The following is a 25,804-nucleotide window of genomic DNA, read 5'->3' as shown; positions in this document are numbered from 1 at the left end:
GGTGACCTTATGTGGTAGGCAAGGGAGGAGTTAATTTCACCATTTTACAGAAGGAAAAAATAAAACACAGATGGTTTCGGTAACCTGCCCAAAGTCACACAGTGATACTGTGGGGGAAGCTAGGTCTGGTACTCGGGTCTCTTACCCTCAAGGATGCTTGTTGGCTCATCCGTTCAATCCAGTATACGTATATGGAGAGTCTACACCATGCCAGGCACAACTAAGCAATGAGGATATTAGGTAGGAGACAGAGTACTTGTCTTCAAGGAGCTAATGGAAGATTAGAGACAGATATGTAAAAGCTCTCAATATAGGGTAACTGGGGGGTACTCTAGAGGGAAGCCTGCAGTCCCGAGGGTTCTTAACCCAGACTAAGGCATGGGTCAGGAACATTCAGGCTCCTCAGAAGAGATGACACTGAATTAAAGATAAGTAGGGGTTGGGGTAAGTCAGACAAATAGCTCTTCTTCTGGTCCCTTCTAGGATGGTCCTTTTCTCTACCTTCCCTAATAGTATTTGGAGATAAGCTTTTCAGCATGAGTTCTTACATAGCACAGCCCTCTAGACCTCCCTCCACCCCAAAACTGGTGTATCCCCAACCTCATCTGAGAACACCTCACTGTGGCTCCTGTTGAACAGACTCATTCTAGCTCTGGGCCTGAAGCTGTGCCCAGAAGCAAGGAAAAGGAAGACAACATGAGCAAATGAGTGGATCAAACCATGGAAGTGTACGTTTGGGCGGTTTTTAAGATCCATTCATGGGTTACTGAAGGGCTCACTAAAATATGAGGGGGCAAAAAGTAGGAAGTTTCTGTGACACCGGAGCTACAAGTCAGAATACAGTGTCTTTCACAGAGAAGTGAAACTTCATTATAAAGGAGACAAACCCAAGGATCAAAGCCATACTCATGTAACAGAATAAAATTCACTGGCTTGAGAAATTGGAAAAACACAACTAATTTTAATGACCTTGCTCCTTTTCCACAAAGGTTAACCCAAGGGTGACGGAAAGGACTTTACGGCCTTGGGCCAGATTTGGCCTGCAACCAGCCTCATCCTGGTTTCTAATGTAAGTTATATAGAAAGATTACCAGGGTTAATCACTGTGAAGAAGTCCTATGAAGAACTGTGTAAAATGGCTTTGCTATCAAACAAGATATGGAAAGTGAGAAGACCAGTCTGCTGCATAGTTTTAGATGCAAATAACTCACACTTGAGCACCAGTGGGCCCAAATGCCTACTATTTGTACCAACCAGGACCAAGGATGAGGATTTTGATGTTATTGCCCAAGGGAGAGGAAATAAGCTAAAAATTTGAGGGCATAGGTGGGGCTATCTTCTTGCAAAGTTAAGAAATGGATCATTGAAGGGAGCCAAAATTAGGCCTAGCTTCCTCTGCCAGAGCTGTTTTTATGGGTTTCTTGAATAGCAGCAACAATAGCAAGAATAACTACCATTTCTTCAGTGCCTACTGTGTTCCAGGTGCTATCCTCTACATTTCAAAATCTTTCTGAATCCTCTTAACAATTTGTTAAGGTAGAACACTTCTTAACTTACAGATGTGGAAACTGGGGCTCAGAAGTTCAAACCCTTGCTGATTCTAAAGTTATGTGCTTAATTAAGTGCTCTGGTAAGCTGCCTTAGGATTGCTTTTAGTTAACCCTCAACTGTTTGGCTGTATTTTTCATCAGTAAAAATCACCAGAAAAACTCAATATTTTGCATTTGCTTAAGTATAGAAGGAAAAGACAAAACAAAACAAAACAAAAACAAAAAACAAAACTGGAGAACTGAAATTCTTTCAAAGATGCTCCTGAAAGATCCTACTCTAGGGGAAGGATTGGGGCCAGTGGCAGTGAAGAAGTGGCTTAAGCCAGCCATTTCTTGGGGTCTGAGGAGGATAAAGGAGCACTGGTGGTGTAGTGGTCAAGAGCTACGGCATGCTACGGCTGCTAACCAAAAAGGTAAGGTGCTCCTTGGAAACCCTATGGGGCAGTTCTACCCTGTCCTATAGAGTTGCCATGAGTCAGAATCGACTTGATGGCAATGGGTTTGGTTTTGGTAGAGAAGTAGGAAAACTACCACAACCACAAAGGAGTCAGAGACAATCTAAGAGGAAGAGGCTGCCCTAACATACCTTCTCCATAGCCTTCATACTCCGAGTCCCAAGAAATCATTTTCTTTCATGCTCAGTGACTCACCACCAGAAACAATCTTTCTGTGGTAGAGTGACTGGACTAAACGTTTCATGTGTGTCAGAGTAGAGCTGCACTCCGTAGGTTTTTCAACGGCTGATTTTTCAGTAAATCACCAGGCCATTCTCCCAAGGTGCCTCTGGGTAGACTCAAACCACCAACATTTTGGTTAGCAGCCAAGCACTTTCACCATTTGTACCACCCAGGAACTCCATTTGTCTTATCAGGGAAAGGCCAGGAAACTTATTATGCCCAGAAGCCTTGTCTCAATCAATTCTCCACCTAACTTACATGCTCTCAGAGGGGAGAACACAAGGTAATAGCAGATTTCAAAACTGTAAACATGTACCAGAGTGTATACTGCTAAAACAGTGTTATGTCCATCAATGATGCTGACATTACTCCAAATATTTCTGGAACTCCTCTTTGGCAAGCCCATTTAAAGGCAGTTTAAGTGTTACAATAAATAAACAGCCCCTTTATTTCATCCTCTTACCCCCAAATGGACCCCAAACGGTATGGCTCTTCTTGATTAGCCACCCCATTCATTTAGTTACAAATGACTTCTAGGTATTTCAAAAAATTCACTTTACCTTCACAGGAAGAAGACTGACTTATACCTCTTCAGCCTTGCTTTGAACACTCACCAGGCCTGCTCAACCACACTTTGATGATGATAACAGTGACAACAACAACAGCAGCAGCTATCGTTTCTTCAGTGCCTATGTGCCAGAACTAATCTTCACAAGAGCACTGAATAGTAGGTATCACTATCCCCATCTTACAAATGAGGTAACAGAGTTTGAAGTTAAATAACTTGAGCAAACCACACAGTACATATCTGAGCCAAGATGTGAAGTTCCATCTGTCTAACTCTACAGACTGCACTCTTCCTAACATGCAACAACCACCTGGCTCATCCTTCTTAACTTCTCAGGGTCTTCACACTATATCCTCAGACTGCACCACTGATATCTGCAGACTGCAAGGACTGGTCAGAAGATGTAGGAAAATGATTTGAGCACCAGCAACATCAGTGAAATCAGTCTAGGACCTCCCAAAGTGCCTGCTGTGAAGGAAGCAATAATTCTTTGAAGGCATGGAAGTGCTAGTACGTCAATGAAAATTATTTCTTCAAAGGCAGTTATATTCCTTCATGATCCCATCTCCTAAGTCTTTCAGGGTAGAGTACAAGAGCTCTGGTGCATGGAGCCATGATGGTTAAGAGGACAGGGGCCTTACCGCACCATCGGAATCACATTTCAAACAGGAAGCTCTGAGGTGATATGTATTCGTTGAGGATATGGGTACGCTGGAGTCCCTGAGTGGTGTGGGTGGTTAATATGCTCAGCTGCTAACTGAAAGGTTGGTAGTTGTGGTGCACCCAGAGGTGCCTTGGAAGAAGGACCCAGAGATATACTTCTGAAAAATCTGCCATTGAAAATCCTGTGGAGACAGTTCAGCTCTGACACATATGGGGCCAACTCAGTGATGGCAAGTGTTGTTGTTTTTTCTTGGCATGGTATGCTGGGACCTGCCTTGGTGGCTTTAAATATAATGATATGATCCAAATTAGCTGGTGGGGGGAGGAGCGGGAGGACATAGGTACTAAGAGGACACTATCTGCTTAAAACACTGAGCCCTCCAAGCCTTCAACAGGTGGTCTCTTACAGACCTATCAATGCTGAGCCATGAAAATGTCTCCTTCTGCTTCTTCAGACATGGCAGTCGACCAAGTACAGCCCATCTCAAATGTGGCACACCATATTAAGCTGTCAGTCATTGGGATAAGTGGTGTTTTTCTCACTCAATTCTGAAGGTAAAGCTACTGTATGTGACACCATAATCTTAAAGGATAAATGTCACTGTACTGCCAGTAGGTCCTGACAAATAGCTGTCACTAAAGACTACTTTCAAGATAAATCTATGATGAAAATATGCCAGTCTAAACCCTTACACAGATTATTATATGGAAGTACTCCCCAAATTTATCTGTCTTGCCGTAACAGGGTTAAAAAAAAATCCTTAGCTGCCATAAATATTTCATGATAATTTAGCACTATAATATACCAAATTAAGTCATTTTCTACATACCCCATTTTCTCATCAACACCTTTTCATGAATGATCTTGACTTACCTAAGGTAAGGTAGAATATGTAAACTGCCATACCAACAAGCAAACTTTCACCTCAGTATTTTTGTTCTAGGGCATCCACTCAGGCTAACACAGCAGTTCCCCAAATTAGAAAGTATGAAGTATCATGTTTCTGCTTCCAGGAAAACTAAAGTAGAAATGAAATCCAAAAATGTCTGAGAGGCACCAAGAACAGTGGAGACGGTCAGTGATGAAATAGCATCTGAAGCTGTATTTGTCCCTCTCTCCTTCCTACCAGTCTTCCATAAGCAGCACTTCTGGCAGGCTGGGGGATGTAATGGTTAATTTTATGTGTCAACTGGCTAGGCTCTGGTGCCCAGTTGTTTGGTCAAAGACTAGTCTAGACATTGTTGTGAAGGTAATTTGCTGATGTGATTAATATTTATAATCAGTTGATTTTAAGTAAATGAAACTTCCCTCAATAATGTGGGTGGGCCTTATCTAACCAGTTGAAGGCCTTAAGAGCAAAATTAGAGGCTTCCCAGAGAAGACAGAATTGTGCCTAAAGACAGTAAAATAGAAATCCTGCTGGAGTTTCCGGCCTGACTGGCCTATGGATTTTAGATTTGCCAGCCCCCATAATTACGTGAGCTAATTCCTTAAAAATCAATCTCTCTCTCTCTCTACTTGTCTCTTGGTTATATTTCTCCAGAAAACCCTGACTAATACAGAGGGCAAGGAAGAACTAGGTACAGAAGAAAGATCTAGGAGGTTGAAGACTGTACTTGAAATCATCATGACAAGGCCTGCTAACAAAAGCTACGGAGCCTTGGCTTCAGTAGGTTTTGATTTTGGCTTCTGCTTAAGCAAGCTCTGAAATCAAGTGACTTTAGGACCTGGCTTCACCACCACCAAATAGTATTTCCATTATCTGTCCTTTACTTTGTTCCTGTGCCCCCTTCCTCTTGGCTCTGCATTTTGTCTTACATATTTGCTTCCCCATTGCTGCTTTCATTGGCTCTTCCATATTTAAAGTTGAATGTACATTGCCTTGAGTTCTATGGAGAGAAGCCACCCTATAAACCTAAAAACAAAACCAAAACCAAACAACAAATAATAAACAACCTAATTTAGCACAAGAGGAATTGAAGAGAGCTGGTGGCATAGTGGTTAAGTGCTACGGCTCCTAACCAAGAGGTTGGCAGTTTGAATTCGCCAGGCGCTCCTTGGAAACTCTATGGTGCAGTTCTACTCTGTCCTATAGGGTCATTATGAGTCGGAATCGCCTCGACGGCAGTGGTATAGTGGGTATGTATAGCAACTGCTGCATACCACAGACCTGATGTGACTAGAATGGGGTGTATGTATGGGTCTGAGTATATGTATACTTTGACATACAGGTTTTTTCTTAATATTTTCCTTTACCATCAAATTGAAGACTCTAAAGTTCTTTTCCTTTTGCTAGGTAAACCAGTGGAAGACTTGTTGGTGCTAGAAATCTGTCCCCTCTTTCCCGAATCCTCAAAAGATACAGTGTTCATAAAATAGTTGCCTTCTAAAAACACAATCAACTATTCTCCCTTGTTCTTTTCAGATCATAAAAAAAAAAACCCAGCCACTGTAAAGTTGGCTCTGACTCATGGTGACCCCCTGTATGTCAGAGTAGAGCTGTGCTCCACAAGGTTTTCAATGGCTGACTTTTCAAAAGTAGATCGTTGGGCCTTTCATCTAAAGGTGCCTCTGGGTGGACTTGAACAACCAACCTTTCAGCTAGCAGCTGAGTGCGTTAATTGTTGGCACCACTCAGGGACTCTGCATCCATCTTCAAGGGGTATAAGCAACTCTCATAAACCAGCTGACATGGATATTGCTTAATATTTTCTTCAGCATCAATGTTTCCCTTTTGATCAAGGGTCTCCACTGATAAGTCTCATTCCCTTCAGGATCCTTGATTTTCATAACGTTTCTTGGCTAAAAGTAAATACTTTCAAAGGAACATAAACCTGACCTATAAAGATAGCAAGGTTGCGATGCATTTGACAAAATAAAGTGAGAACTTTTACTTAAAACTTCAAGTTAAATGAGAAATTCAATGAAAAGCTCTGGAAAGAGGTTTTAACTATAGCTGAAATATGGAGAAAAAGCTAATCTTTATAAATAGTACAAGTAGAGGGCACACATGTCCTTGGGCTAAAGAACTTCGTATTATTAAACGTATATTAGCAACTTTTAAAGCTCTAGTTTGACACTATGCCCTAGTGCCATCATTGCATTAGGTCAGTAATACAAGTACAGGTTAATTACAACCTGAGGTTACTAAGGAGGAGCTCTTTTCTGGACTACATTACCCTTATTCTGGTCTGCAAATATATTTAATTTCTTTCCTTTCTTCCCTTCCTTCTTTTAATGTGCTTGGCTGCTAAATAGAAGCTTGGAGGTTTGCGTTTAGCCAGAGGTGCCTTGGAAGAAAGGCCTGGTGAGCTACATCTGAAAAATCAGTCACTGAAAACCCTATGGATGGTGATGGATGAACGTAATTCATGTCACTAACCGTACATGAGAAGATTGTAGAAATGAAAAATGTTCTGTTACATATTCACCACAGTAAGAAAACGAAACAAAAAGAACCCTACAGAGCATACTTCTACTCTGACACGCGTAGGGTGGCCAGGAGTTAGAATTGATTCTACAGCAAGTGGTTTAATAGTCACAACAGCCCTGTGAGACGCCCTTATCTGACAGAGAAAGACCTAGGGGCCTTCTAGGTTACACGACCCACGCAACGTCACACAGTAAGTAGCAGAACTAAAATGTAAGTCCAAGTTCATCTCCAAAGCCTTTCTCTGTGGATTACATTACATTGCAAATTCATTCCATTTAACACCATGATTAATTATCCTATGTCCTGGTATTGGGTACAGCTAGAATGTAAGTCCCCAAGGCAGGTAACTTGCCTGACTTGTTCATCCCTGTATCCCTAGCACCTGACTTAGTGCCAAGTACATAGTATCTCAAAACAAAGATGTTAAAGGCATGAATGAATAAGGACAAAACAACACGGCCAATTAGATATGGAGGGACTCTAATTCAACTATCGCATTTTTTAAGATGGGAAAACCAAGGCCAAGAGAGATTAAGTCTCTTGCTCCAGGTCAAGTAACTAATTAGTGAAACCTTCAGAGCGCCATTTCAAGTCTCCTTTGTATTCTCTTCTATACCACACTACCATTTGTACAAACACTTTTAAAGCATGTCTATCAACTCTGCGTGGTTTTCTTGGCATTCTACCCTCCTGGTTTAATTATTTAACTGCAAACTAGCCCTCACACGTGCAAAGCACTAGAAGGAGTGCCACTACCCTATTAGAATGAGGACAAGAAATTTTGTCTGTTCTGTTCACTTCAACATGCCTGGCACTAGCAAGTACTCAGTAAAAATTTGACGAGGAAATGAATATATATTATCCCCTTTCAAGTGCTGAACAAATTCTTCACAGATGAAGACTGTTAGCATAGCTATACTAATAAATACTCAAATGATCAAACTTTTCAGTAAAATCGCTCAGTGAAATACTACTTCCCCTGCCTTCCCCTTTCTTCTTTCCTCCATCTTCATCTATAAAATAGGGAAGAATAATGCTACTCATTTCAGAAGGCTGTTAAAAAAAATTAAAAGGTAATACATATAAAGCACTTAGCACAGTCCTTGATACACAGTTAACTCTCAATAAATGATCGCTATTAGTATGATTGAAGGGAGCCCTGGTAGCACAGTGGGTAAGAACTCAGCTGCTAACCAAAAGATCGGTGGTTCGAACCCACCAGCCACTCCACGGGAGAAAGATGTGGCAGTCTGCTTCTGGAAAGATTTAAAAAATTACAGCCTTCAAAACCCGTGAGGGAGCTCTACTCTGTCCCATAGGGTCGCTATGAGTCAGAATCGACTCAACAGCAATGGGTGTGGTTTACTGGTTTATTAGTATGATTACGATTTCAAATAAATAAAGGCCCACATAATGAGGAGATGGAAGAAGCCAAAGAGAGAATAAAAGAGTTGTTTTATACTTTAGAGTTTTTAAAACATCCCTGAACACACATGGTAAATTCTATGAGGGCTTATAAGCTATAGACAGCATCTGGTACATCATATATGCTCACATGTATGTTTTTTCTACATTTTTTCTTGTTAAACTAAATAGGGGCAGAAAGAAGACATAATCAACCCTGAGATGAACATACGATGAGCATTCCTCAAGTACTGCTTCATTAAACTTTCAAAAAAGATCACCTCTCCACGAGTTCCTGTCCATTCCAGCAAAGGGTGTTGTTTTCGGCCACGGGGCTATGGCTGCAAATGTAGCCCGGCAAAGCACTGTAGAAGCTGATGAAAGATTTCAACTTCTGAATTAGTTCCCTGAAAGAAAAACAAAACATCTGCGCATAAGAGGCAAGTAAACCCAGTATGAGAAAAACTTCATTTCCTTATCAGCATGACAGAAGGGCTTTGCCAAGCTGATTAGAGCAATAAATGATTTTTAAAGACAATTCTTGGCTACAAGGCCACAATTTAGTTTAAAAAAAAATCAATAGAATGATATTAGAAAAAAGTTGCCTGCCACATAAGGTGCCGTTCCTATTAGAAGGATGATTTCATTCCAACATCCATTTTTGAACACTTTCAGCTTCCATTTTTTGTTCAGAAGGCTGTTACCTCTGTTCTCAAAGGTGCTGATTACAAGGCACACTGGAGTGCTACATATCTTTTGGTTTCTCAGTGTAATTGAGTGCACTGATTGTAATTTACAATGCTATTACCCTAGAGATGGCCCCTTTCCATATAGGCTCTGGCTAATGGCTGCAGATCAGAATCACAGGGTGCTTAGAGCAGTAGAAGCTCTATGAAATTCTCTGACTGTATAGTCAGGGAAACTCCCATCTGCCCGAGGAGGAAGGTTTCTTTGTTATGTGTCTGTATATTATGGTTCCTGTTGGGGACAGGGAGTGTGGAGGGAATCCTAGTATATTTTATTACCTATTTGCTTTGGTTTTTATGCTGTGTATGACAAGACAAGGAGCCCTGGTAGCGTAATGGTCAAGTGCTTGACTGCTAAATGAAAGGTTGGTGGTTCAAACCCACCCAGCGGCTCTCCAGGAGAAAGATCTGGCGATCTGCTCCCATAAAGATTTACAGCCTAGAAAACCCTAAGGGGCAGTTCTATTCTGTCACATGGGGTCGCTATGAGTTGGAATCGACTCAACACTACCTAACAGCAGTAACAATATCTTGACAGGTTTACGTGTGTGTATATATGTGTGTGTGTGAGAGAGACAGACAGAGAAATTCATATTATGTATGCAAATGTATAAATATACACATAAAAATACCCCACAAATTTCTGGCCGCTTATCTTCTTTCACATGTACATGGGCACATAAAATAAGACACCATAAAATGGAGAGAAGTCGATACACTTCCAAAGAAATATTAAAGTATCTATGTCATAGATGTTCAGTGGTAAGTACATAAAAATAAAATACACTTTCTTTTCAAAAGCAAAGCTTCCAGTAGAAGGAGAGTTAAAGTTTTCTGCACGTCCAGGTCTACTCCAAGTCTCTACTAAGGTCAGGGAATTTGTAGGGAGTGGAGTAATTATGCAGTACCGTCTACAAGCTAAGAATGGACTGACCTGATATTCAGGCCTCTGGAAAAGCCGGAGGCCTGAATCTCATTTCATGACAAGTAAAAGCCCTGAACCCAGAACTAGCCAAAAGAAGGCTGGCAGAAAGAACTTTTTTTTTTGTTTTGCATCAAATGCTATTTTCCACTTTATTCTGATAAAACTATTCATTTCAACTAATTTTTAAAAAAGACAGACGGCTTATTACAACACTCAACAGGACTTCACAAAGGCTAAACCAAATCAGGATCACAGACAAAATAGCATAAGAAAGGTTAAAACATGTTGCTGTTTTGTCAATTGCAACTCATGGTGACCCCATGTGTTACAGAGTAGAACTGCTCTATAGGTTTTTTTTTTTTTTTTTGCTGTCATCTTGATAGAAGCAGACTGCCAGGCCTTTCTTCTGCAGCATGGATGGGTGAATTCGAACTGCCAACTTTTAGGTCAGTAGTCTAGTGCAAACTGTTTGCACCAACGAGAGACTTGCAACAAGGGTTTTGGGGACATACCCAACTCCTGACACCCAACAGTTGCTTCCTGCTGTGCCCATATCCCCTCTCTCAGCCTACCCCTGGGTGGCTGAGTACAGTCAATCCCCAAATGGAAGAGGCTCAATACAGAGCTCTGAAAATAAAAGTCAACATTATACTTTCTCACAGTGGAAAAAAATGGGTTCAATTAAGGGCAAATAGGAGAGATGCTCTGTTTTTACAAGGTAATAATCCAGTCCCCAAGAGTGGAAACTGCAAGACTAAAGGCTGAGGCTGGGTAGTTCCCCCCACCCCATGAAGGAAATGGAGTATGGCCATTAGTCTATAGCAAAAGATGTTCTTCTCTGTAATGAAATAGTTTCCCTTAGGCCTCCTCCCCCTTCCAACCCTCTCTCACTGACACAGCACATGGCAAGAAAAACTGGACCCACCGAAAAGTTTTTCTAGAAGGTACAAACAACACCATGAATTTCTCCCAGCCTCCCAATTCCTGCAGTTTTCTTGACTTATCATAAAGATCATTGAAAAATTAGAGAAAATCCAGAGGGGGTTGATCTAAAAGTCAAGGGGATGAGGAGCTGCAAAAAAACAGGAGACCTCCCACTTTGGTATGGAACGGTAAGACCTGGAAGAGTTAGGATGAAAGTCTTGGAAAACCGCAAAGAGCGTGAATACGGTGAACACAGTCTGGATCATCAAACACTAGAATTCAGGGGAATACCTTTGAAACTTGAACAAGATAAATTTGGGGGAATAAAAGGCCATTCCACTTCATAGAGTATTCATTACCTCTACAAGACATCCTGGATGAGCGTGAGAGGTAATTGTGCTTTTTAAAAAATTGCTTCTATATTCATTATTTTGAATTTACAACACAGTTTCTTTTAGCACCATGTTTCAACAATGGTGAAATGCTCAGAAAAGCCCCTCAAAACCTGTTATGAGTAGTAGCTAAGAGCATTGATTTTGGAGTCTGACCAACTTGAATTTCAACTGTCAGCTGCTCTCCCACTCACACAGCTGTCGAAACTTCTCTGCGTCACAGCTTTCATATGTGCAAAATGAAGGTAATGAGAGCACCTGTCGTATAAGGTTACTGTGATGATTAAATGAGACAATGCATTTAAAGTGCTTAGCACAGAGTAACCGCCCCCCCCCCAACGATGTTAGCTATCACCAATTGTGATGGCTAATGTTACTTGTCAACGTGGCTAGGTTACGATTCTCAGTGATTTGGCAGATACTGGACTGGGTGCTCTTCCATAATGTAATATATAATGTAATCACTTTCTATGATGTGATCTGATGCGATCAGCCAATCAAGTAAAAGCAGAGTTCCCTTGGGGGTATGGCCTAACTCCAGTACATAAATGGATGTCCTGGCAAAGCTTCATCTCTCTTGACCCTGCACTCTTCTTGTAACCTGACCTCTGGTTCTTGAGACACAAGCCTGCACAAGACTCTGGCCTGCTAACCTACCTGCAAATTTTTTATTTGCCAGCCCTCAAAATCTTGTGGACCAGCAGAGGTCTCCAGTGTGCCACCTGACCTCTGGGGACTTGCCAGATCCCACAATTGCATGAGCGATTTCCTTGAAATAAATCGATCCCTGTCCTTCTCTCTATATATGTATGTCTCACTGGTTTTGCTCCTCTAGAGAATCTAGACTAAGATGCCAATATTACCATGATCATGAATCTGTAGAATATAAATGCAGTATATATGTAATATATATATAATATATTACAGATAAATTTCTGTATGCAGGATCATTAACATTTTTTTAAGTTCCAGATAAATTTATATGTGTGAAGTAATTAAAACCCCTCCACTTTTTGTTGTTGTTAGATGCTGTCGAGTCGGTTCCAACTCATAGCAACCCTATGTACAACAGAACGAAACACTGCCCGGTCCTGAGGCATCCTTACAACTGTTGTTATGCTTGAGCTCATTGTTGCAACCACCGTGTCAATCCACATCGTTGAGGGTCTTCCTATTTTCTGCTGACCCCGTACTCCGCCAAGCATGATGTCCTTCTCCAGTGACTGATCCCTCCTGACAACATGTCCAAAGTATGTAAGACGCAGTCTCGCCATCCTTGCTTCCAAGGAGCATTCTGGTTGTACTTCTTCCAAGGCAGATTTGTTTGTTCTTTTGGCAGTCCATGGTATATTCAGTATTCTTCACCAATACCACAATTCAAAGGCGTCAACTTTTCTTCTGTCTCCCTTATTCATTGTTCAGCTTTCACATGCATATGAGGCGATTGAAAACACCACGGCTTGGGTTAGGTGCACCTTAGTCCTCAAGTTGACATCTTTTTTTCCTTTTCAACACTTCAAAGAGGTCTGTTGGAGCAGATTTGCTCAATGCGATACAGCCTTTGATTTCTTGACCACTGCTTCCATGGGTGTTGACTGTGGATTCAAGTAAAATAAAATCTTTGACAACCTCAATCTTTTCTCTGTTTATCATGATGTTGCTTATTGGTCCAGTTGTGAGGATTTTTGTTTTCTTTACGTTGAGGTGTAGTTCATACTGAAGGCTGTGGTCTTTGATCTTCATCAGTAAGTGCTTCAAGTCCTCTTCACTTTCAGCAAGCAACGTTGTATCATCTGAATAACATAGGTTGTTAATTAAGTCTTCCTCCAATCCTGATGCCCCATTCTTCATATAGTCCAGCTTCTCGGATTATCTGCTCAGCATACACAGATTGAACAGGTATGCTGAAATGATACAACCCTGACACACACCTTTCTTGATTTTAAACCATGCAATATCAGCTTTTTTTTTTTTTTTTTAATATCACCTTGTTCTGTTTGAATGACTGCCTCTTGATTTATGTACAGGTTCCTCCTGAGCAGAATTAAGTGTTCCGGAATTCCCATTCTTATCAATGTTATCCATAATTTGTCATGATCCACACAGTCAAAGCCTTTGCAGAGTCAATAAAATACAGGTAGACATCCTTCTGGTATTTTCTGCTTTCAGCCAGGATCCATCTGACATCAGCAATGATATCCCTGGTTCCATGTCCTCTTCTGAAACCGGCCTGAATTTCTGGCTGTTCCCTGTGGATATACTGCTGCAGCCATTTTTGAATGATCTTCAGCCAAATTTTGCTTGTGTGTGATATTAATGATATTGTTCTATAACTTCCACATTTGGTTGGATCACCTTTCTTGGGAATAGGGATAAATATGGGTTGCTTCCAGTCAGTTGGCCAGGAAGCTGTCTTCCATATTTCTTGGCATAGACAAGTGAGCACTTCCAGCGCTGCTTCTGTTTGCTGAAACATCTCAATTGATATTCCATCAATTCCTGGAGCCTTGTTTTTCGCCAATGCCTTCAGAGCAGCTTGGACTTCTTCCTTCAGTACCATTGGTTCCTGAGCATATGCCACCTGTTGAAATGGTTGAACATCAACTAATTCTTTCTGGTATAATGACTCTGTGTATTCCTTCCATCTTCTTTTGATGCTTCCAGAGTCTTTTAATATTTTCCCCATAGAATCCTTCACTATTGCAACTCGAGGCTTGAATTTTTTCTTCAGTTCTTTCAGCTTGAGAAATGCCAAGCTTGTTCTTCCCTTTTGCTTTTCTACCTCCAGGTCTTTGTACATGTCTTTATAATATTTTGTCTTCTCGAGACGCCCTTTGAAATCCTCTCTTCAGCTCTTTAAGTTCATCATTTTTTCCTTTTGCTTTAGCTACTCAACATTCAAGAGCAAGTTTCAGAGTCTCTTGTGACATCTATTTTGGTCTTTTCTTTCTTTCCTGTCTTTTTAATGACCTCTTGCTTTCTTCATGTGTGATGTCTTTGATGTCATTCCACAACTTGTATGGTCTTTGGTCATTAGTGTTCAACAAGTCAAATCTATTCTTGAGATGGTCTCTAAACTCAGATGGGATATGATCAAGTTCGTATATCCAACTATATGGCCTCCTCTCTTAAGGTTGGTATTAAGTACAACCAATTTCTTCCCCAACATATTTATTCTGGTATTTGTTTTCAAAGATTAGATACTGGGCTGGGTAATCCAGGGGACTAATCCGGCATAGCAGTTTGAATGATCTTCTTCTCTGACTCTGATAGGAAGTGGCCTTCACAGGAATTTGTGTCTAAGAACTTAAGCATCAGATATAGAGAGCAAAGATAATGAAGTCAAGTTAAAAAGGGTAAATTAGTTACCAGGGAAGTGCAAATCCAAAACCATGATGAGATAACACTTCACACCCACTAGGATGTCTATTATATTTGAAATAAAAAAAAAAGAAATGAAAAATAACAAGTGCTAGAGAGGATGTGGAGAAACTGGAACCCACACGCACTCTTGGTAGGAATGTATAATGGTGCAGCTACTGTTCAAAACAGTTTGGCAGTTTCTCAAATAGTTAATCATAGAACTACCATATGATCCAGCCCTTCCACTCCTAGTTATATACCCAAAAGAACTGAAAACACATATTCACACAAAAACGTGTACATGAATGTTCACAGCAGCATTGTTTATAATAGCCAGAAAAGTGGAAAGAATCCAAATATCCATCAACTGATGAATGGAAAAACTGTGGTATATCCACAGAATGGTATATTACTCTTCCATAAAGAAAAATGAAGTCCGGCTAAATGCCGCAACATGGATTAACCTTAAAAATAGTATGCTAAGTAAAAGAAACCAATCACAAAAGACCACACATTATACGATTCATTATATGAAACGTACAGAGTAGGCAAATCTACAGAGACAAAATGTAGATTAGTGGTTGCTACCAGGTTAGGTGGTGATAGCTAAAGGTACAGGGTCTCTTTTTCAGGTGCTAAAAATATTCTAAAATTGATTGTGGTGATGATTGCACAACTCTGCATATACCAAAAATAACTGAATTATACGTGTTAAATGGGTGAATCATCTGATACGTGAATTGTATCTGAATAAAAGCTGTTATCCCCTTCCCCCCAAAAAAGGTAGAGAAGAGGTAAGAAATAAGTCTTTTAGAAAGAGAGGCTTGTCTACTGGAGGGAGAGGTACTTGAAACAATGGAACGGGATAATCGGGAGAGCTGCAAAAGAGCAGCCAGGGTCTTGATTTGGATGGATGCAAAATAAACACATGGGTCGAGGTGGGAGGGTTGGTTATGAACTGCAGCTTCAGCACTGGGAAGAGCTGTAAGCAGTGGTTAAAATTTATTTGTTAAAATCTATTTCTTCCTTCATCTTTCAAAATAAACTCTGTTGATTTTCCTTCACGTTGTAAAAGAAATATATGGTCTTTCTGGAGAATTTAGAAAATACAGAAAGTTAGGAGCAGAAAAAAAAATATTCGTAGTCCCACTAGCCAAACATAATCACTGTTAATATTTGAGTTATTAATATTTCCTTCCAGACTTTTCTCTTGAGTAAAGTTTTATTTCTTTAAAACCGATTTCTTTTTGACAGGCTTGTTCACTGAGTTCTTGCTGATTCTCAGTGTATATTATTCCCATTAGAACTCGCCTGGAATCTAAAGTGAATTTGACTAAAAAAGAACCTCAGAATAATTGAAATAAATAGCAGTTCCCCAATGATTCCCAGGCCCCATGGAAGGAGGCAGCACTCGCCTTTTGGAGAACAAAGAGCAGGGCTTGAGCAAACTGGCCAATACCTCTGCATCCCAAAGGACACTTTTAGACTGCAGGCCATTCCATTATGCAAACCCATTTGAATACTGTGGGAAAATAAACCTTGGTTTCCAAAAGAAACTTTGATTCTGGAAAACAAATCTAGACATACTATTTTGCAGGGTAGAAAAAAACTTTCTAAACTATTGGGAAGTTAATGAGCTTTTCAAAGGACCCTGACAACAGGTGATAATGTCCTCTGACATCACAGTCCTGCAAGGAGCAGAGTGTGACAGGCATAGTTTACCTCCTACTGAGCTTTCTGGGCCTCTCTCATCTCTCTTCTCCTTGTCATTTCCCATCACTCCTTTCTAAACTTGTTCTGGCATGGAAGTGAGGTCCATTTTATTTGATCATTTCTTAAATCAAGCATTATGTCCTCTGCTTATAATTTTAGAAGGAAGTGAGTTAAACACTTCTATTTCTCTCTTTCAAAAAAGACACCTAAAACTAAATTAAGTGACATGTTAATTACCCCTGTATGACTGAGTCCAGATTTCTTTTCTAAGTGCTAGGAAACCCTGGTGGCATAGTGGTTAAGTGCTACGGCTGCTAAGCAAAAGGTTGGCAGTTCAAATCCGTCAGGTGCCTTTTGGAAACTCTACAGTGCAGTTCTACTCTGTCCTATAGGGTCGCTATAAGTTGGAATCGACTCGACGGCAGTGGGTTTGGTTTTGGTTTTTTTTTTTTAGTAGCCCATGACAGACAACAAAAGAATCCCCACCCCTGAAGTCAAGAAATCTACTCGACTGAATTATCTGTAGAAAAAAGAATAGAAAGTTTGGAGAATTCGTTGCCCAGGATGGGAAAAATGATTTCATAGAAGGGAGTTTTTTTTGATTCTAATTCCACTTTATTCTAATACATACATGCCAAACATACTATTTGACGTATAAATAGTGGAACCAACGGCTCTCGGTTAGGACAAACCCAGTATCTGTTTACAGCGGTCCGCCCTTCCTAGAGCTTTCTACTCAATGTGTTTAATGTGGGACTAGAGGATAGGGCTCCTTCACATGCACCAGCCATTTTGAAACACTGTGGCTGGGTGCATGTGCTCTTCCCAGGTGGGATTCCACCATCCTCTAGAGGAGCAACCCTGGCTTTGGCTGTGGGGGAGGGGACTTCCTTGTTTCTTTGCAATGGTTTGCTTGGGCAAGCAGCAAAGCAGCACTAACTGAAAACCACTGCAAGTAAAAATGGTCCTTCATCCCTAACTGCAGATCCTTGACTTTTTTCCTTTATTATTAAGGTTCTTTTTTTTTCTTAAAGTAATATGAGCTCATTAGTTTAAAAAAAAATTGAAAATGCAGAAAAACACATAAACTAAAATACCGAATACTGGAATAGTGCAGAATCATGCCTAATTCAGTCAGACAGCCCTTCACAGGCCAACCTGAAACTACAACTTTCTAACATTTCGAAGACTAAACCAAAAAACAAAACAAACAAACCCACTGCTGATGACTGGATTTCGACTCATGGTGACCCCATGTGTGACAGAGTAGAACTGTGTTCCATACGGTTTTCTTGGCTATAATTTTTTAAGAAAAAGCAGATCACCAGATCAGCAGATCCCTGGCTGTGTTTGAACCGCCAACCTCTAGCTAGGTTAATAGTTGAGCGCAAACCATTTGTGCAAGCCAGGGACCTTATTCTGAAGGCTGTTGTTGTTGCGTGCCATTGAGTCGATTTCAACTCATAGCGACCCTACATGACAGAGTAGAACTGCCCCATAGGGTTTCCTAGGCTGCAGATGACACAACCTTGCTTGCTGAAAGTGAAGAGGACTTGACGCACTTACTGATGATGATCAAAGACCACAGCCTTCAGTAGGGATTGCACCTCAACATAAAGAAAACAAAAATCCTCACAACTGGACCAATGAGCAATATCATGATAAATGGAGAAAAGACTGAAGTTGTCCAGGGCTTCATTTTACTTGGATCCACAATCAACAGCCATGGAAGCAGCAGTCAAGAAATCAAAAGATGCATTGCATTGGGCAAATCTGCTGCAAAGGACCTCTTTAAAGTGTTGAAGAGCAAAAATGTCACCTTGAAGACTAGATTGCACCAGACCCAAGCCGTGGTGTTTTCAATCGCCTCATATGCATGTGAAAGCTGGACAATGAATAAGGAAGACTGAAGAAAAGTTGACACCTTTGAACTGTGGTATTGGTGAAGAATACTGAATATACCATGGACTGCCAAAAGAACAAACAAATCTGCCTTGGAAGAAGTGCAGTCAGAATGCTCCTTAGAGGCAAGGATGGCGAGACTGCGTCTTACATACTTTGGACATGTTGTCAGGAGGGATCAGTCCCTGGAGAAGGACATCAAGCTTGGCAGAGTACAGGGTCAGTGGAAAAGAGGAAGACCCTCAGCAAGGTGGATTGACACAGTGGCTGCAACAATGAGCTCAAGCATAACAAGGATTGTAAGGATGGCGCAGGACCGGGCAGTGTTTCGTTCTGTTGTGCATAAGTTCGCTATGAGTTGGAACTGACTGGAAGGCACCTAAAAACAACAACAACAACAAAACTCCTTTTCTGGATACTAGCCCATATTTTTCTCATACTGTCCCCTTTGCCTGGAACACCCCCTCCCCTTCCCCTCCTCCATCTGTTGAACTTCTACTTATCCTTCAAGGTCTAGTTCAAAAGTTACCTTCTCCAAGAAATCTTTCTTGACTTTCTCAGGAGAGCTCTAAGTTCCCCAACTGTGATGCTGCTGTCCTTTGTACCTAGCTCTGTTTTGATATCCTCAATGTATGAAAATTATTTATCTTTATGTCTTTCTCCCTAGCTAGGCTAGGAGCTTCTCGTATTCATCACAGTGTCCCCAGAGCCTAACCCTAACACGATGCCTAGCATACATAGTTGGTGTCAACATAGGTTGAAAGCAGTAGAGTCCTATTTAGGGCAAAATAACTTATACCAGACCTGAAACTCATCAGCTCACTCAGGACATACATACTTTGTTGTTTTTTTCAGAGGGTGGAAGGCACCACTGAGCCTACAAAGCTGCCTAACAAGACCAGAGGAGCAATCTGAGAGGGAGTGCAAGTAAGCATTGATTTTGGCCCAGGGAGCTGACATCAGCTTTTGTTCTTTTCTTTCTAGGTTGTTCAGTAGTGTCACCTAATCCACTGCCCCTTGATACAAAGAGGAGGGGAAGTATAAGAAGGAGAGGACTGGAATACATAGATGTAATTTCATAGGGGCAGAAGGCTGAATGACTTTCTCACAGGTTTCCAGCTAGGCCATAATCCCAGTATATAGAGGCAGGGTGGTCTATTTGTCTATAGATTGGATTTGGAAAAGAGAAAAACATTGCTTGTGTACTCTACCAAATTTTATGGGGAGTATGCAAATGACAAGGTAAATGGGAAGTGGGGAAGGAGACATTTAGGAGGGCAAAGGAGGGGGAGGCTAGCATCTGAGCTGTGTCGAAAACACTAGAGCTAGAAAGGGCTGTGCAGACCTCATTCCTTCTATTCTGACTGTACTCCTACTTGTGCATCTTGTTCTACCCTCACTGTTCTAAATCTGATGAGATATTTTCAATACTCATCCTTAAAAGGAACACAGAGCTCCATGCATAGACCACCAGATGAGTATTGTCTTTCAATTGAACTAAGCTATTTCTAAGATCAGTTGTGTGTTGCAAACTACCCAGTTGGGGGCAGACAAAACAAACAGATGACTTTGGAGTGCTACCAAAGGAATCCTGCATTTCTTTGTGTGTTGTTATTTTAATAAGGCAAAGGGCTTTTCAACTGATAATCAGATTCAGACAGCCTGCTCGCAGCATCCACAGACTGAATGCTACAATAGGCTTCCTTTCCAATTATCATATTTGTTAACCATAGAGGATGTTATCGGGCATGGGTGGTGGGTGCTGGAGGCATGTATATTTTTCTGGGTAGTGTGAAGTGCTGTGTAAAACATACTGAGAAATTTATAGATGTACTAACACTCCTCCAAAACAAACCCTCCTATATATAACATCAGATTGCAGGGGGCAGTGGTGTGTTTAGCAAGAGATCACCTTAATTCCTACTTCTCCCCTCTCCCTAGAGGGTTTTCAGTGTCTATTTGAAGGAGTTAAACGAAATCAGACACTCTGCAGGTGTTTTGTTTTTTTCTTCTGCCAGGGAATTCAGAAAGATAGGCTCCATCTCAGACCCTAATGCTTTGGCCTGCAAAAAAGATGAGAAACATCACGGGGTGGGCTCATGTTCCCAGCACCAGAAAGAGCCCTGCTGATCACTACTCAGCTCTACAGGCTTTGCCAAATTTTCTTACTATTCTTTTCCTTTGGGGGTTAGCTACAAATTAGAAAAATGAATCTAAACAAAGTACCCACATCTGGGTGCTCAGCCAAGAACCCATTTATCAACCTCTTCTCTCCCCGGAGGGACCAACATCCATGGAACCCTCCCTAGTAATGTGAAAGGGAATAGGTCCTACAGAGCCTAAAACAGAAGTCATGGCCGCAGGGTCTTGCTAAATCTACTTATTCATAAATGTGTCTAGGTTATCAGAGTCATCTCCAAATGGGTCTGGGGTGGTGTGTTTATTTTGAAAAGTTCCCCATGTTATTCTTTTTTTAAAAAAAATAATTTTTATTGTGCTTTAAGTGAAAGTTCACAAATCGAGTCCATCTCTCACACAAAAACCCATACATACCTTGCTACACACTCCCAATTACTCTCCCCCTAATAAGACAGCCCGCTCTCTCCCTCCACTCTCTCTTTTCGTGCCCTTTTCGCCAGCTTCTCCCATGTTATTCTTTTACAGATTCACATACCACCTCCTCCAGGAAGCCTCCACTATAACACTCTGGGCAGAACTTCTCTCTAGACTCTGAACATTCTTTTACTTTAGCACTTACAAAACTGTTTTGAAATTATTTTATTCAAGTCTATCTCCCCATTAGACTGAACTGGACAGCAGATATTGTGTCTTTGTATTTTTAGTACCCAGCATATATTCTGGCATGTAACAAACAGGTGCTTAATAAATTTCTGCTGAATTGAATAAAGCAATACACATATGCATATATTATAAACTTCAGCCAAATACGTAAGGGGTTTCCAGGAGTTAAAGATCAACGACTCGGTAGGACTTAGGTTAATTCTGAAACACACTTCAATTTCCTCCGATTTCTTTTTAAAGAGCAAAACGAAGCTATTACTGAAGTTTAAAAAGGTGATAAGGTCTTAAGGTGAAGAATCATGGACGCTTCAGTAGAAAGGAAAAATGTGTGTGGCGGGTGGGGGGTGGTTCAGGTAAAGAGTGAAAGAAGTGAAGAACAATGAATAAAGGACCAGCAGGAGCTAGAGAAGGTCTTGATACATGGCCTAATTTTCTCTTCCCAGAAAGGCAAAAACTCTCCGCAAAGAATTCCTATACTACAGAAAAATGTTTCTCAAACATTTTGGTGTCAGGACTCCTGTGGTGGTTTTTGAAATATGTACACAAATTCTTCCCACTCTTCCCTTCAAGAGGTGGAGCTTAATTTCCCTCCCCTTGGGTATAGACTAGACTTAGTGCCTTGATTGAAAAGATATGGCAGACGTGACAGCGTAGTATTGTAATTTGCTCCTTTGCTCCTTGCTCTCTTCCTTGGATCACCTTTTGTGGGGAAATCAGCTGTCATGTTGTGAGGACACTCAAGCAAACCTAGGAAGTGGTTCAAGTGGTAAGACCCTGAGGACGCCATCCAACAGGCAACACTAACTTGCTAAATGTGTAAGTGAACCACTTGGAAGTGGATCCTCCAGCCGCAGTCAAGCCTTCAGATGATCGCAGCCTGAGCCAATACCTTGACCACAATTAGAGACTCTGAGAACCAAGCCAAATAAGCCATTCTCAAATTTCTGACCAATAGAAACTGTGAGATAATAAACGGTTGGTGTTTTAAATCATTATGTTTTGGGGTGATTTTTTTTACAGAACAGTAGACAACTAATGGAGCTCTGGTGGCTCAATGGTTAAGAGCTTGGCTGGCAATTAAAAGGTAGGTAGTTCGAACCAACCAGCCACTCCATGGGAAAAAAGACCTGGTGATCTTTTCCTGTAAAGATTTCAGCCTAGGAAACCCTTGAGGCGGCTCTACTATGTCACATGGGGTCGCTATGAGTCAAAATAGAGTCGGCAGCACACAGCAACAATAAAATAACTAATACAAATCCTTTAAATTCTTAAAAGTTATTGAGGACCCCAAAGAGCTTCATGCACATGTAGGGTATAAAAAAAAAATATTTACAGTTTTAGAAATTAAAACTCAGAAAAAGTTTTGAATACTTACTAATTCATTTTAAAATAAAAATAATAGATCAATTACAGGGTAACATAAATAACATTTTTATGAAAAAAAAAAAACAGTGAGAAAAGTGACATTGCTTTGCATTTTTGCAAAACATCTTTACTGACTGGCTTCAGAGAAGACAGATTCTCCTTTCTGCCACTGCATTTAATTCCTTGTAATATGTTGTTTTGGTTTAAGTACACGAAGAAAATTTGGTTTCATACAGGTATGTAGTTAGCACAAGGAGGACCTCACAGTCCCCCTGAGAGGGTCTCTGGGACTCTCAGGGGTCTTCACATCATACCTTGAAAATTGCTGCTATAAGGCAACTAGAAATCCATTAGGCTGGAAGGTACAAAAGAGAAGAAAAGGGGGCTTCTGAAATGCTTCTTTGGGGGACTATTTCTTAAACTGCATTATTACCTCCTTTCTAAACTGCATCATATAAAATTATGAATTACCATTTCAAGCCCCCTGTAGTAAATTGAGACGAATGGAATATTTTAGCCCAAATTTGAGACATCACTTATTTCATTTCTTGTAAGACTCATGTCTAGCTGCTCTTCAGCCAGTGGCAGGATTGGCTACATGTGCAGCCCCTTGGGGATGACAGTTCTCCTAGAGCTGTGCTGGGCCTCCCATCCAATTTCTACCCCTTTCCATAACCAAGAAACTAGACTAAGGATGGAGGGAGCCTAGATAGGGAAGAGAGTGAAGGGAATAAGTACCAGATCTGTAATTTAGGCCCTTGACTGTTGTCTTAAGACAGAAGAACCCTATCTTTCATTTAATCATTTTAAAAATTGTATGTAGCGTATATAGAGTGGTGTGTGTGTGTGTGTACGTACACGTAAGAGTGTGTCTTCCTAAACTCTTTCTGGTAAACTCAACCCTGTCTCACTGTTAATAATGGGAAAAGCCACAAAACAAGTCATGGAATTGTGAGACCTCAGGCTTTAAGGAGAACATGTTTCGTTTAATCAATAAAAGATCTTGAATAGAGAAGTCCATTCTGCCCTCTGTTGCTGTACTAGATATTTACATATAGTATAAGTGACTTGACTATAATACAATATATTTTTCTTTTAACATTGACAGAATTTAGTTAATCAAATGCTCTACTCAGAACAACTAAATAACACGTATTTAAGAAGCTCCTTCACTCCAGTGATTTTTGACCTTAAACACAATTGCTAATTGTACTGTAATTGAGAAAAAAAAAAAAAAACCACTCTCTCACCTTCTTCGGCTGGATAAGGTTTCTTCATGTTCTACATGAGCAACTTTTAATACTTTCTTGTCAATAAACAGATCTTCAGGATAATAAGCAGATCTATATTGGCGTTGTTGGGAATGGGCACATAACTTGCCAATCTAAAAAAAAGAAACGCAATACAATTATACGATACTTTCACAGATATGATAGTTGAAACACACTTCAATTTCATCCCCAATTTCTTTTTAAAGAGCAGAACGAAGCTATTACTGAAGTTAAAAAAGGTGACAAGCTTTTAAGGCGAAGAACCATGGAACCATCAGTAGAAAGGAAGGCTGTAGACTGAGGGGGGAGGGAGCCCCACTTTAAGCACAGCCTATTCAGAGCTTTCCTGAGAGGAAAGATGCTTTTTTCTACAGTGAAGTGCACATTTGAGAGGACCCTCTAAACAGGCCTCATGTTATTGACACCTTTCAATGGCTCTTTGTGTTTCTAAGTATGAAGACGTTCACAAAAGGGAATTGCAAAGTTGAGGAAGAACTGGTGCAGGAGATGGGGGTGGGAGAAGTGTGTGGAGGAGTCTGTTAATAAATGTGCAGTCTCCCATGCACAGTGCTCCCTATTCTTATGGGTGTTTTGTTATAAGAATCAATCTAGGGTATTCTAAAAAATGTCAGCGTAGTTGCTCATCTGGCTTTCTTCAAAATGCCCAAGAGAAGAAGGCAAGTCAACCGGCCAACAGCCAGAGTCATCAGCTACAAATCACACATGTCACTAAATAAACTCAGGATTGAGAGCATTAAAGAAGGTCTACCTTCTTTCCTCTCTCCCTTCACCTCCCACCTCCTTCTTTCCGTCCTCCCCTTCCATCTCATTCATTCATTCAATAACCTTTACCCAATGCCTCCCAATGAAGCGTATCTCTTTTATACTCAAGTAGCAACGATTAAAAAAAAAATGACATCAGCTTTCTTACTTAACTGATTTCTTTGGTTGAATTATTTGTAGATTTGCTTATTTTTTTCCATTTTCAGACAAAAACCTAAATGAATTTCCAGATAAAGAAGTATGAAAATAAAAATTCTTGTTTCCCTTGTGTCAGACACTTTGCTAGAAATTATGACCCTCATTTTATAGATGAGGGACTTGAGACTCAAGGGTGTTACATGATTTGCATAAGGCAAATAGGAAGTGGATTCAGGATTTGAACCTACTTGTCTGGCTTTAGGGAGCCCTCGTGACTCTGTGGTTAAAGCACTCGGCTGCTAACCAAAAGGTTGATGGTTCAAATCCACCAGCCACTCCTCAGGAGATAGATGTGACAGTCTGCTTCTGTAAAGATTTACAGCCTCCGAAACCCTATGGGGCAGTTCTACTCTTTCCTATAGGGTCACTGTGAGTCAGAATCAGCTCAACAGCGGTGGATTTGTTCGATGTCTGAGTTTGAATCCATTTGTCTGACCTTCAAGCTTATGCAGTATTGTTCCCTAGCAGATGATGTTAGATTTCCACTTACTTACATTCTACTTTCAGCAATTAAAAAAAAAAAAAAAGAATTCCTTGTCCTCAGAAATATAGACAAGGTGAGTATGTAGGGTCTAAAAACTTATAAGCCCAAACCCATTGCCATCAAGTCGATTCCGTCTCATAGTGACCCTACAGGATAGAGGAGAATTGCCCCACAGGGTTTCCAAGGCTGTAATCTTTACAGGAACAGATTGCCACATCTTTTTCCCCTGAAGCGGTTGGTGGGTTCAAACTGCAGATCTTTCGGTTAGCACCCAAGCACTTAACTACTATGCCACCAGGGCTCCTTGTAAACTTTAAAGTTTAGGAAAAATATTAGAATTACCTTGTGATCACAGGAGTGTTACTCTGTCGTTTTGTATATCCCTGGAATTTAGACAGGGCTTTGCATACTGTAAAGGAGCCCTGGTGGTGCAGTCGTTAAAATAATCAACTGCTAAAAAAAATTTTTTTTTTTTTTAAGGTCGGTGGTTCGAAACCACCAGCAGCTCCACAAGAGAAAGATGTGGCAGTCTGTGTCCATAGAGATTGACAGCCTTGGAAAACCTACGGGGTTGCTGTAAGTTGGAATCAACTTGACGGCAGTGGGTAGGTGGGTTTGTATACTGTTAGGCACTCAGTAA

The 25,804-nt window shown here is 40.7% G+C and overlaps 1 protein-coding gene across 1 annotated transcript in view; it reads right to left on the bottom strand.

Moving 5' to 3' along the window:
* Positions 1-25,804, bottom strand: part of GPC3 (glypican 3) — a 490,898-nt gene that overhangs the window by 136,767 nt on the left and 328,327 nt on the right. Inside the window, exons 4-5 of the mRNA XM_049873139.1 lie at positions 23,679-23,812; positions 8,578-8,703 (exon numbers count right to left, since the gene is read on the bottom strand). Coding sequence (XP_049729096.1) covers positions 8,578-8,703; positions 23,679-23,812 — 260 coding nt within the window. The remainder of the gene's footprint in view (positions 1-8,577; positions 8,704-23,678; positions 23,813-25,804) is intronic.

This window comes from Elephas maximus, chromosome X (genome assembly GCF_024166365.1).
Source record: "Elephas maximus indicus isolate mEleMax1 chromosome X, mEleMax1 primary haplotype, whole genome shotgun sequence".
NCBI classification, from domain to species: Eukaryota; Metazoa; Chordata; class Mammalia; order Proboscidea; family Elephantidae; genus Elephas; species Elephas maximus.
Note: the sequence above shows the minus strand (reverse complement) of the source record. Positions and strands in the feature narration are given on the sequence as shown.